At 43.4% G+C, this 12,891-nt stretch overlaps 1 protein-coding gene across 6 annotated transcripts in view; it reads right to left on the bottom strand.

Moving 5' to 3' along the window:
- The window catches only part of ipo11 (importin 11), a 433,130-nt gene that overhangs the window by 267,770 nt on the left and 152,469 nt on the right, over positions 1 to 12,891 (bottom strand). For all 6 annotated transcript variants that reach the window (XR_011353505.1, XR_011353506.1, XM_069924487.1 and 3 more), the window contains one exon: positions 7,770 to 7,885. Coding sequence is in view for 4 of the 6 variants with exons in the window: in XM_069924487.1 (XP_069780588.1) it covers positions 7,770 to 7,885 (116 nt within the window). In the remaining 2 variants the exon portion in view is untranslated. The remainder of the gene's footprint in view (positions 1 to 7,769; positions 7,886 to 12,891) is intronic.

The following is a 12,891-nucleotide window of genomic DNA, read 5'->3' as shown; positions in this document are numbered from 1 at the left end:
CAGAGACACCAGACTTTACTCCATCGCAGACACTTATATGAGGTAGTGTCTTAAAAAAGCAACCTCTATCCTTAAAGACCTCTGCCACCCAGACCATGCCCTCTTCACTCCACTACCATCAAGGAAAAGGTACAGGAGCCAAAAGACAAGCACTCAGTATCACAAGGACAGCTTCTTCCCCGCTGCCATCAGATTCCTGGATAATCAATGAACCAGATAGTGCCTTCCTTTTCCTGCACTGTTATTATTTTATTTTTTATAGTAATGTCATAAGATGGTTATAATATGAATGTTTACATTATTTTGCTGCTGTAAAACATTGAATTTCAAGACTTGTTCACAACAATAAATCCTGATTCTCATGCATTGCTCAGGGTGATGTTATAGCAGGGGTGGCCAAACCACGGCTCATTGACATATAAAGTGTAGCTTGTGGAAATATGTTGTCTGAGATAGGAGTTGTACGAGCTGGTGCCCACTAGGGTTGATTTAGTTGGCGTGGCTTGCGATCGCGTGACTGCAGTTCTCCCTCATCTAAAGTTTATCATATGTATCACTTACATTAAGCAAGTTTGGTCACCCCTGTGTTAGATGCTAGTACAATAAATACATTTCAAAGACTCATGGATGCAAGAAAAATGAGTTGTTTTGTAAGACCAGTGGTTTTCAAACTACCCCCAAAACCCCTTTTTCACCTTAAGCTATGCTGTAAGTGCTCTGAGATTGTTAAGGATTGCTTAAAGTGGTATATGAGTGGGAAGAAAAAGGTTTGAAAACTACTGTTTTAATCATCCACAATTGACTCGTTATGTGCACGGTTTCATAGCTCTAAAAGAAATGGGCCAATGACAATTTTTCTCAAGCAAAATATTTCGGTAACAATTGGATCTAGAGCAGTGGTTCTCAACCTTCCCTTCCCACTCACATACCACTTTAAACAATCCTTACCAATCTCAGAGCACTCACAGCATAGGTTAAGGTGAAATTTGAGTTTTGGGGGCAGTTTGAAAACCACTGGGTTAAACTCATGTGGAGGTTTACTTAGGTTGGTACTACGTCATGGGCTGAAGAATCTGTACTGTTCTATAAACCTCAAGCTGTTCAATAATTAAAGAATTCTGTATTAGCAAATCAAATATCACTGTTCACCAATTAACAGGTTTCTTTGGTAATGCGAAATTAGATGATCAAACATCAATCTGCTGACCCCTCTAAAAATAAATCATTATGTCTGATTCAGACCTTGCAATTAATATCATTATGACACCGTCTGACCTTTTCAGAGAGGCGCTCCTATTAATGAAAAATTGTTTCAGTATTCTTTTAAACACAAAGTTAAATTGCAAAAGTCACTCAGGTTAAAATACTTCCAATTAATTTCATCTTTCACAAACTTTATTTCGACTGACATTCTTAATTTGCAGCTCATGTTATCCAAATGATGCTCACTTTCATCAAATAGACTTCCATTGCAAATGTCAGAATTATCAATGCTGTTTTTACTCAATTCTCCTGAACATTTTGCCCGCGATCTGCATATCTTCAAGTTAATTATGGACAACAAACTTTTAACTAACCAAAGGTCACACATTAAAACGTAGTCTCTCAGTCCAATTATCCATAAATATTGCACATTCACTTAAAATGATTTAATCTTCCCCCCACATCATCATCAGCAGGCAGAATATTTCCAAAAGGTCTTCCTTTTAAAATTATGTCAACAAGTAATTCCATTCATGCGACACCATGAACATAGCTGAAATGTCACCAAAAAAACATTATCACATCAAGTTTGACCTTGAGCCACATAAAAGATATTAGCGTAGATGATTAAAGCCCTGATCAAGGAGACAGTTTTTAAAGATTTTTGAGGAGGAATTGGAAGTTACTAGGAAATTACAAGGTAGAACTTCAAACATTCAAATTGGTTATATTAATGCAGATCAATAAGAAAGAAAAAAAAACACAAAATGCATCACACTGGTCAGATACAATCTAATTAGCCAAACTGTGTAAATTGCTAATTCAATGGACACAAGAGCTTAAAGAGAGGAATAAATGCAGAATCCATTGAAACAAAATGAGAAAATAAATTTTTCCATTGAATAGAATTATTTAATTGCTTGTCAAACTATTTATTGCAATTTTTCAACAGTTCTGTCTATAATTAAACACGACTGGGTTTTAGTGTCAAGACTAGCAGTTTACACTAATTTCCCTTTAAGGCAGTGATTAAAGTTTAAAATTTAAACTTGGAACCACAAATCTATCAGTGTTTAACCATAAACCATAGAACAGTACCACATCCAGGAATAGACCCTTCTCCTCACGTGTCTGTGCCAATCATGATATCCAAACCGAACTAAAAATCTGATGGTTGCATCTAATACATAGCCGTCCATCATCTACATGTTCATGTGTCTATCTCGAAGCCTGAAATACTATTACTGTATCTGCTTTCACCACTAGTTCTTGCAGGTATCTACCGCTTGGTGTAAAATAATAGCCCTGCACAGCACCCTTAAACTCCTTCACCTCTCCTTAAACCATGACCACTAATCTATCAAGCTTTTGCCCTGGGGAAAAAGATCCTGACTGCCCATTCAATCAATGCCACTCATGATTTTATACACATCTTTCAGGTCACTCCTCAGCCACCAAAACAAGTGAAGTTTGTTCAATCTCTACCCATAATTCATACCCTCTAAATCAGGCAACATCCTGGAAAAACTATATCCTTTGCAAAGTCCCACAGTCTTCCTGTAATGGGGTGAACCAGAATTGCACACAGATTTCCAACACCTAACCAAAATATTATATTGCTACAATATAACCTCCTTATTTTTATATTCAATACCCCACCATACACCTTCCATACCCACCCTATCAACTTGTGTGGCCACTTTCAATGAGCTTTGGACCTCGGATCCCAGATCCCTCTACACATCAAAACTTTTAAGAACTCTCCTATTAACTATATACATTGCCTTTCATTTGACCTCTCAAAGGGACACTGGTCCTGATTAAAATCCATCTGCCATTTCTCTGCCTATGCTAGTGAATGATCCTGTAGTATTATTTGATAACCCTCTGTACTGTTCACAAATCTACCAGTCTTAGTAGCATCTGCAAATTTGAAAAAACCTGCCTACATACACATAAATTCTTGGATGAGAAAGTATCACAAACAATAAGGGCTCTAATATTCCCTATGGCACAGCACAGGCCTCAGACAATCATAAAATCAATAATACCATAAATATAGTAATTTTTGGAACTGAATGCTTTAATCATTACAGGTGCAAACAATATGAAATTCCTTTTAAAAATCTTCATTACTTTTTTTGCCTGATAATTTGTATTCTTTTATATAGAGTTACGTTAAATTAACAGTCTGGGCCACATCGTGCTGGATGTGGCCAGATTCTGACTGGGAATAAGCCTCAGAGATATAGGATTTATTGAGTTATTGATTCCATCATCACAGGACTTAATGTGGAACCCAATAATAGATTCCTCTTCGATTACACGGGGTGATTTATCTTTCCAACCATTGCAAGGTGGACTTGAAATAGGAAACGCCATTCATTTGAATTTTATTCTTAAGAGTGCGGGTGGAGAAGCCACTCTCTGCCAATATGCACTTAGCAGTCACAAATATGGAAGGTTTGACATGGTTGTACTGTTATCACAAGTATATCAATCACAAAGGTAGGCGGCGGCGGCCCCGATCCGGGCAAAAGCGAGGGGAAGGCGGCAGCCCCGGCCTCGGTAGAGTGAGGCAGGCGGAGGTCCCGGTCCGGGCAGAAGCGAGGGGGAGGCGGTGGCCCCGGCCTCGGCAGAGTGAAGCAGGCGGAGTCCCCGAGAAGTAGGCGCAGGCCAACAGGTTGGATTGCGACCAGGTATGGTCCGACCTAGGAGGGGAGGCAGGCCCCTCCAGCCCGGGTAAGAAACCTGCATAGGAGAAGGCCACTCCGATATAAAACCTACGACCCAAGGCCCTCGCTGCCACGTCCCAGCTTGCTTGGCCACGGCACACAAACCATGGGTGTAAAGGGTGGGGCCAGTACTGCGCACACTGCATTCCACCTTTGCGCAGGCCCGAGGACATGTCCACGTCCTCCCCCTCCACGTCCTGCCCCTCAAAAGATGCTCACAACCTCAAGCTAGCACGCTGGAACATCAGAACCAAGCTAGACAAGGCTGACTCCCACCGACTTGAATGTGGGTCTGCCCTCATCGCACATGAACTCCTCAGACTTGACATCGACATAGCCGCTCTCAGTGAAGTCCACCTTGCAGATGTAGGCAGCCTCCAAGAACGCGGCGCGGGCTACACACTCTACTGGTCTGGCAAGCCTATGGATGAATGACGCCTATCTGGTGTAGGCTTCATGGTCAAGAACTCCATTGCCTCCAAACTCGAAAACCTCCCGACAGGCTACTCGGACTGGATCATGTCCATGCGACTCCCCCTTCAAAACAAACGTCACATCACCCTCATCAGTGTCTATGCTCCAACCATCCAGGCGGAACCAGCAGAAAAGGACAAGTTCTACACTGATCTGCGCAACCTCATTCAACACACCCCTACAGCCGACAAGGTTGTCATCCTTGGCGACTTCAACGCTCACGTCGGCAAAGACTCAGAAACCTGGCTAGGAATCCTGGGCAAGCATGGTGTCGGCAAGTGCAACGACAATGGGCGCCTCCTGTTGGAGCTCTCTGCATAGAACAGCGGCTTATCATTACAAACAACCTTTTTCAGCTGAGGGACAGCCTGAAGACTACCTGGATGCATCCCCGATCCAAACACTGGCACCTCCTGGACTACATCCTGGTGCGAGAAAGAGACAAACGAGATGTGCTCCACACCAGGGTCATGCCCAGCGCGGAATGCCACACTGACCACCGGCTTATTCACTGCAAGCTCAACCTTCACTTCAAGCCAAAGTCCAGGAACAGTAAAGCCCCCAGAAAGAAGTTCAATGTTGGAAACTTGCAGTCAGACGAAGTGAGAGGAAACTTCCAGGCAAACCTCAAAGCAAAGCTCGAGGATGCAATCTGCCTCACGGACTCGTCCCCTGAAACCCTCTGGGATCAGCTGAAGTCTGTCATACTGCAATCCACTGAAGAGATACTGGGCTTCTCCTCCAGGAAAAACAAGGACTGGTTTGACGAAAACAACCAGGAAATCCAGGAGCTGCTGGCAAAGAAGCGAGCTGCCCACCAGTCTTACCTTGCAAAGCCGTCCTGGCCAGAGAAGAAACGAGCCTTCCGTCGCGCATGCAGCCATCTTCAGCGCAAACTCCGGGAGATCCAAAATGAGTGGTGGACTAGCCTCGCCAAACGAACCCAGCTCAGCACGGACATTGGCGACTTCGGGGTTTTTTACGAGGCTCTAAAGGCTGTGTACGGCCCCTCACCCCAAGTCCAAAGCCCGCTGCGCAGCTCAGACGGCAAAGTCCTCCTCAGCGATAAGATCTCCATCCTCAACCGATGGTCAGAACACTTCCAATCTCTTTTCAGTGCCAACCGCTCAGTCCAAGAATCCGCCCTGCTCCAGCTCCCTCAAAAGCTCTTAAGGCTAGAGCTGGATGAGGTCCTCACCCGGGAAGAGACATATAAGGCAACTAAACAACTGAAAAGTGGCAAAGCAGCAGGTATGGATGGAATCCCCCCCCAGAGGTCTGGAAGGCTGGCGGCAAAACTCTGCATGCCAAACTGCATGAGTTTTTCAAGCTCTGCTGGGACCAAGGAAACCTGCCACAGGACCTTCGTGATGCCATCATCATCACCCTGAACAAAAACAAAGGCGAGAAATCAGACTGCTCAAACTACAGGGGAATCACACTGCTCTCCATTGCAGGCAGAATCTTCGCTAGGATTCTCCTAAATAGAATAATTCCTAGTGTCGCCGAAAATGTTCTCCCAGAATCACAGTGCAGCTTTCGCGCAAACAGAGGAACTACTGACATGGTCTTTGCCCTCAGACAGCTCCAAGAAAAGTGCAGAGAACAAAACAAAGGACTCTACATCACCGTTGTTGACCTCACCAAAGCCTTCGACACCATTAGTAGAAAAGGGCTTTGGCAAATACTAGAGCGCCTCGGATGCCCCCCAAAGTTCCTCAGCATGGTTATCCAACTGCACGAAAACCAACAAGGTCGGGTCAGATACAGCAATGAGCTCTCTGAACCCTTCTCCATTAACAATGGCGTGAAGCAAGGCTGTGTTCTCGCACCAACCCTCTTTTCAATCTTCTTCAGCATGATGCTGAAACAAGCCATGAAAGACCTCAACAATGAAGACGGATGGCAGTCTCTTCAATCTGAGGCGCCTGCAAGCTCACACCAAGACACAAGGGCAACTTGTCCGTGAACTACTTTTTGCAGATGATGCCACTTTAGTTGCCCATTCAGAGCTAGCTCTTTAGCGCTTGACGTCCTGTTTTGCGAAAACTGCCAAAATGTTTGGCCTGGAAGTCAGCCTGAAGAAAACTGAGGTCCTCCATCAGCCAGCTCCCCACCATGACTACCAGCCCCTCCCACATCTCTATCGGGCACACAAAACTCAAAACGGTCAACCAGTTTACCTATCTCGGCTGCACCATTTCATCAGATGCAAGGATCGACGAGATAGACAACAGACTCGCCAAGGCAAATAGCGCCTTTGGAAGACTACACAAAAGAGTCCAGAAAAACAACCAACTGAAAAACCTCACAAAGATTAGCGTATACAGAGCCGTTGTCATACCCACACTCCTGTTAGGCTTCGAATCATGGGTCCTCTACCGACATCACCTACGGCTCCTAGAACGCTTCCACCAGCGTTGTCTCCGCTCCATCCTCAACATTCGTTGGAGCGACTTCATCACCAACATCGAATTACTCGAGATGGCAGAGGCCGACAGCATCGAATCCACGCTGCTGAAGACCCTACTGCGCTGGGTAGGTCACGTCTCCAGAATGGAGGACCATCGCCTTCCCAAGATCGTGTTCTATAGAGAGCTCTCCACTGGCCACCGAGATAGAGGTGCACCAAAGAAGAGGTACAAGGACTGCTTAAAGAAATCTCTTGTTGCCTGCCACATTGACCACCGCCAGTGGGCTGATCTCGCCTCCAACCGTGCATCTCGGCGCCTCACAATTCGGCGCCTCACAGTTCGGCGGGCAGCAACTTCCTTTGAAGAAGACCTCAGAGCCCACCTCACTGACAAAAGACAAAGGAGGAAAAACCCAACACCCAACCCCAACCAACCAATTTTCCCTTGCAACCGCTGCAACCGTGTCTGCCTGTCCCGCATCGGACTTGTCAGCCACAAACGAGCCTGCAGCTGACGTGGACATTGCCCGTCCATAAATCTTCGTCCGTGAAGCCAAGCCAAAGAAAAAGATCAATCACAAAGTTCTAAGCCACACAGAGCCAAATCATAATTGTGAACATCATGCAAGGAAATTAAGACCAAGCCCCCTGCAAAAATTTCCATCTCACTCCAGCAAAGCCAATCTAAACAGCTGAACTGATGTTTCTGAACTGTCTATTTTAATCTGTCAAGTGTAGGAATTACGCGCACATGATCATCAAATCATGAACTTCCCAAAAATTAAAACTGGATAGATGTTCCACAGTTTTGTGGAACAAAACAGATTCTGTTTGCCACAGAATCCTTGTGTTTATCAACAAAACTCTACCAATTAGTAAATGATGCTGCCACATAACATAATTATAAAATTCAAACTCAAAAATTTTCAAGAAAGCTTACTCACCATAATTCTAAACCATCTTCCAGGAGATAAACATGGGGAGGCTGGGCAACATCTGTACTCAACTGAATGACTGGGAGCAAAAATTGGTACAGGTTTTTGCTATCTGCTCCCAAACCCTGGAGATAAACAAACAGCAGGAGAAGTGAATGGAAAATTATCTATTTCTCTAATTTATACACATAAGCTCTCCCTATTTCCTAAATGTGCTCAAATGTACAGAATGCATGTTGTATACAAGTACATCTGGTGATTAACATATCTGAAGACGAGAAAATTATAACGTTTGACAAAGCCAAGAAGAATCAAAAAAGGAAGGGAACAAATTTGAAGGGACACACCCACTCATCAGAAGTATGAGCCAATTGTTAATATAAAGGAACAACCATCAAAAGAAAATGAAGCACTCTATCAAGAATGTATATTTTATTCAATTAAAAACAGGGGATATAATCCATTGGATTAAAGAGGACTTAAAAAATAAACAAAATCACCAGGGACTTGTTCAAAATATAAAATACATTTTAAAATATTTTAAAATTGATTAATTTCAATGCTCAAGATGCCCATACAGCAACTTACGAATGAAATAAAAAGCTGAACTTTCACTTCACCTCAATGTATTCCCTATACTTGTGCCACAAACGGATGGGGATCAGAAAGTGACGGCAGAGAACAGAGCAGATGGTGGAAAGGTTGATGCAATTTATTGTGGGTTTGTGAGGAAGGACAGGCAGTGGAAGCATAAATGTAGTCAGGGTTTGACATGTATTTAATTCAATGCAATAAGTATTAAGAATAAGGGAGATGAACCTAAGAGCATGGATCAGTGTGTGGAATTGCAATGTTGTGGCTGTAACAGAGACTTGCCTGATGCAAGGACAGGATTGACTGATACAGGTACTGGGGTTTAGATGTTTTAATAGAGATAGGATGGGAGGTAAAAGAGAGGATGTATGCAGCATTACTCATCAGGGATAGTATTACAGCTGCAGAAAGGGAGGACATTGTAGTGGGATTGTCTACTGGGTCAGAGTGGGTGGAAGTCAGAAACAGGAAGGAAATTATCTCTGTATTGGGAGTTGTCTATAGGCCTCCAAATTGACCCTGGGACATTGAGGAACAGATAAATTGGCAGATTTTGGAATTTTTAAAAATTTATACATAAAGTACAGCAATAGGCTCTTTCAGCCCTTGAGCCCATGCCACCCAAATACACCTAATTGACCTCCAACCCCAATACGTTTTGAATGGTGGGAGGAACCGGGAGCATCCAGAGGATGATGCAAAAATAATGGAATTGTTGTTATGAGAGATTTAAGTTCCCAAATACTGATTGGCATCACCTTACTGCAAGAGGGCAGGTGGGGCAGAATTTGTCATGCTTCTCCAAGATTTTCTGATACAGTATGTGGATCAGCCAACTAGAGGAGGGGCCATACTGGATCTAGTACTGAGTAATGAACCTGCTCAGGTGATAGACTTCTCAGTGGGGAGCATTTCGGTGAAAATGACCACAATACCCTACCCTTTAGTATCACTATTGTGACAGATTATGTTATATTTTATATTGTGTATAGAGATGTTTTTAAGGAGATCAATTGTGACAAGTTTTTTAGTGTAGGTAACAAACAAACACTTAATAACACTGATTTCATTTAAAATGCCAGAGCTCTGCTCAAGCCAGACAGTCCATCCTCAGAATGCCTTTGCAGAAACTTTGAAGAATGCCTATAGAGACTTCACAATTAGATGTTAATTGGACATGCTGTGGAGTAATGGATTATTGTTTTGGAAAGCAACAGATGAACAGACTCAGAAGATTGGGTCCGGTGCCGCGGTCCGTCTGAGTGCAGTTTGTTATTCTAAGAAGATCATGTGGTTTTCTCAGAGAAAGAGAGAGGGAGAGAGAATTCAGTTCTACAGTTCAGCAGCATCAGCTGAGACTGAAACATGACAAGTGGCTTTAGGAAGCTTGTTTGAAACCCCATTTTGAAGACGGGTTGTGAGTTCTTAGTTCAGCCTGTTCAAAGCCCTTGTGGTCCATACAAGAGGAGATGGCTGGCTGAAAAATGGATGCCTGAAATGAGGAAAACAGAAAAGGAAGAGGTTATCATCTGGAAAACCCTGATGGGGCAAGTTTCTTCAGCAATAGCTGATTGGAAGGAATCAGTTTGTGTCCAACAAGCAACAAATCTCTCTCTGAAAACTGACAAGAAGCTTCCTGAGGGGTAACCATTTACCTTTCAAGCACCAAAGCCTGGTGAAGATTCATAAATGTTAAATTCTGTGCACAGTATAAGAATTGCCTGATATTTCTCACTCCTCCAAGTTCACTGGTGAGATTGGACTGTGAATCAAAGAAATTTTCTGATCTTACACACACATGTGGGCTTAGAATTAGAAGGGGGTTAAGTTAAGTTAATAGTTAACTTAAGTTAACTTAAGTTAGACTACACAAAAGAGTCTGGAAAAATTACCAACTGAAAAACCTCACAAAGATTAGCGTATACAGAGCCGTTGTCATACCCACACTCCTGTTCGGCTCCGAATCATGGGTCCTCTACCGGCATCACCTACGGCTCCTAGAACGCTTCCACCAGCGTTGTCTCCGCTCCATCCTCAACATTCATTGGAGCGACTTCATCTCCAACATCGAAGTACTCGAGATGGCAGAGGCCGACAGCATCGAATCCACGCTGCTGAAGATCAAACTGCGTTGGGTAGGTCACGTCTCCAGAATGGAGGACCATCGCCTTCCCAAGATCGTGTTATATGGCGAGCTCTCCACTGGCCACCGAGACAGAGGTGCACCAAAGAAGAGGTACAAGGACTGCCTAAAGAAATCTCTTGGTGCCTGCCACATTGACCACCACCAGTGGGCTGATATCGCCTCCAACCGTGCATCTTGGCGCCTCACAGTTTGGCGGGCAGCAACCTCCTTTGAAGAAGACCGCAGAGCCCACCTCACTGACAAAAGACAAAGGAGGAAAAACCCAACACCCAACTCCAACCAACCAATTTTCCCTTGCAACCGCTGTAACCGTGTCTGCCTGTCCCGCATCGGACTTGTCAGCCACAAACGAGCCTGCAGCTGACGTGGACGTTACCCCTCATAAATCTTCGTCCGCGAAGCCAAGCCAAAGAAGAAGTTAAGTTAATAGTAATAATTTAGAGTTGATCCTGTTTTCATGTTTAAAGATAATTAATAGCAACTTTTGTTTAAGTAACCATTTGTCTATTGCTGCTGGGGTTTGGGGTTCTCTGGACCTGTCACACTACGGACAAGGATAAGAGCAGACAAAATGGTAAAGTGTTTTATTGGGGGAAGGGTTAATTATGATAGGATTAGGGAGAATAAATTGAGAACAGTTGTTCTTGGGAAAAAGCACAGAAGATATGTGTCAATTCTGGTCACCTCATTACAGGAAGGATGTAGAGAAAATTTATCAGGATGTTTTCTGTATTGGAGAACATCTCTTAAAAGGCAAAAGGTATCTTTGTACATCCTTTCTTTTGGCTTTGACTTCTCCTGTCAGCCACAGCTGTTCCATTTTTCTATTCGAATATTTTTTTTGGAATATACCTGTCCTGCACTTTCTTTACTTTTTGCACAAATTGACAGCCATTGTTGACCTGCCATTCTTCCTGCTAGTGTGCCTCTCCTCAAAAGATGTGGAGATAAAGGATAGAAATGGCATTGAAGTAGAAGATTAACCATGATGTTGATGAATGGTAGAGCAGGTTCAAAGAGCTACAGGACCCATTACTGTTGTTGATACACAATGAAATGAGCCAAATTCGTTTAAGATTGGCCTCAGGAGGAGTCCAAGAAATCATCAATTCAGTAATTTTGACTGCTCCTTGGCACTTATTACTAGAGAATATGAGAATATTCATCAAGAAAGTTCTTGTTAACCTAACTAATCACCATCATTCACAGCTGGTTGTGGCAGGACAGCAGAGCTGATATATCTGAACAATAGTTGTGGGAGTTGTTGGCTCTCTAGGCCATGTTGCTGAGTTTGATTAGTGTGAATGAAGTCCTGTATATTGCCACTGACACCTGCCATCCTCCCAAAGCAGGTGTTTCAACACTCCTTATTAAAGCATTTGGTTTGCTCTCCATTGTGTAAGCCTTATTTCAGGCCTTGCACTTTGAAGATGCAGTGGGGCATAATTTGAATGAAACTTATGGCTCACAACACATTGTGGATCCCAAAACCTTTAGCTACCACATCATTTTTGAACCTTGCACATCGATAGTCTAAAGGTCACACCATGAGACAATTTTTTTTTTGGTCCAACATGTCTGAAAAGAGCTGTATTGGTCTCTTTTATCAATACTCAAAGAGATAAATTTATTAAAGGTATACTGATTAGGAAGAAATCCAATTGATTTCTGCTGGGGTACATTCCCTCACCGCTTGCTGCAGGTCCCGTCATCCACCTGGACAGGTCTAATATTACCAAACCAGTTTTGGAGATGAACTTTTGAGCTGCCCCATTCAGTGACTCCTACTTGCCATTTTTCCAGTCGTCTTCCACCAACTGATCAGCTGAAGGCAAGATCTGGGGCAGCACAGTTGGTGTTGTAGCTAGCGCAACACCTTTACAGCACCAGCAATCGGGACTGGGGCTTTAATCCTGCTATGACAGATAATGTTTTGTTTTATATTATATATAGATGGTTTAAAGGAGATAAATTGTGCCACGTTTTTAGTGTCGGTCACATACAAACACTTCAAAACAGATCTCATTTAAAATAATGGAGCTCTGCTCAAGCCAGACAGTCCACCTCCAAGGGCCTTTGCAAAACCTTCGAGGAGTGCCTATAGAGACTTCACTAATGGATTGTTGTTTTGAAAAGCAACACATGAAAGAAATTGGAGGATTAGGTTCGAAGCCACAGGCTGTCTGGAGTGCAGTTTGCTTTTCTAGAGGGTCACGTGGTTTTGCAAGCAGAGAGAGTCAAACAGGCTTTTACTCTGTGAGAGAGAGAGAAAAAGAGAGAGAGAGAGAGTTCAGTTGTATAGTTCCACAGTTCAGCAGCAGCAGCTGGGACTGGAACATGTCAAACTGGCAAGCTTGTGGAAAAAAACCATTTTGAAGGGTTGTGAGTTCT

Source organism: Narcine bancroftii, chromosome 3, assembly GCF_036971445.1.
Source record: "Narcine bancroftii isolate sNarBan1 chromosome 3, sNarBan1.hap1, whole genome shotgun sequence".
Taxonomy (NCBI): domain Eukaryota; kingdom Metazoa; phylum Chordata; class Chondrichthyes; order Torpediniformes; family Narcinidae; genus Narcine; species Narcine bancroftii.
This window is presented reverse-complemented; position numbering and strand designations above follow the sequence as displayed.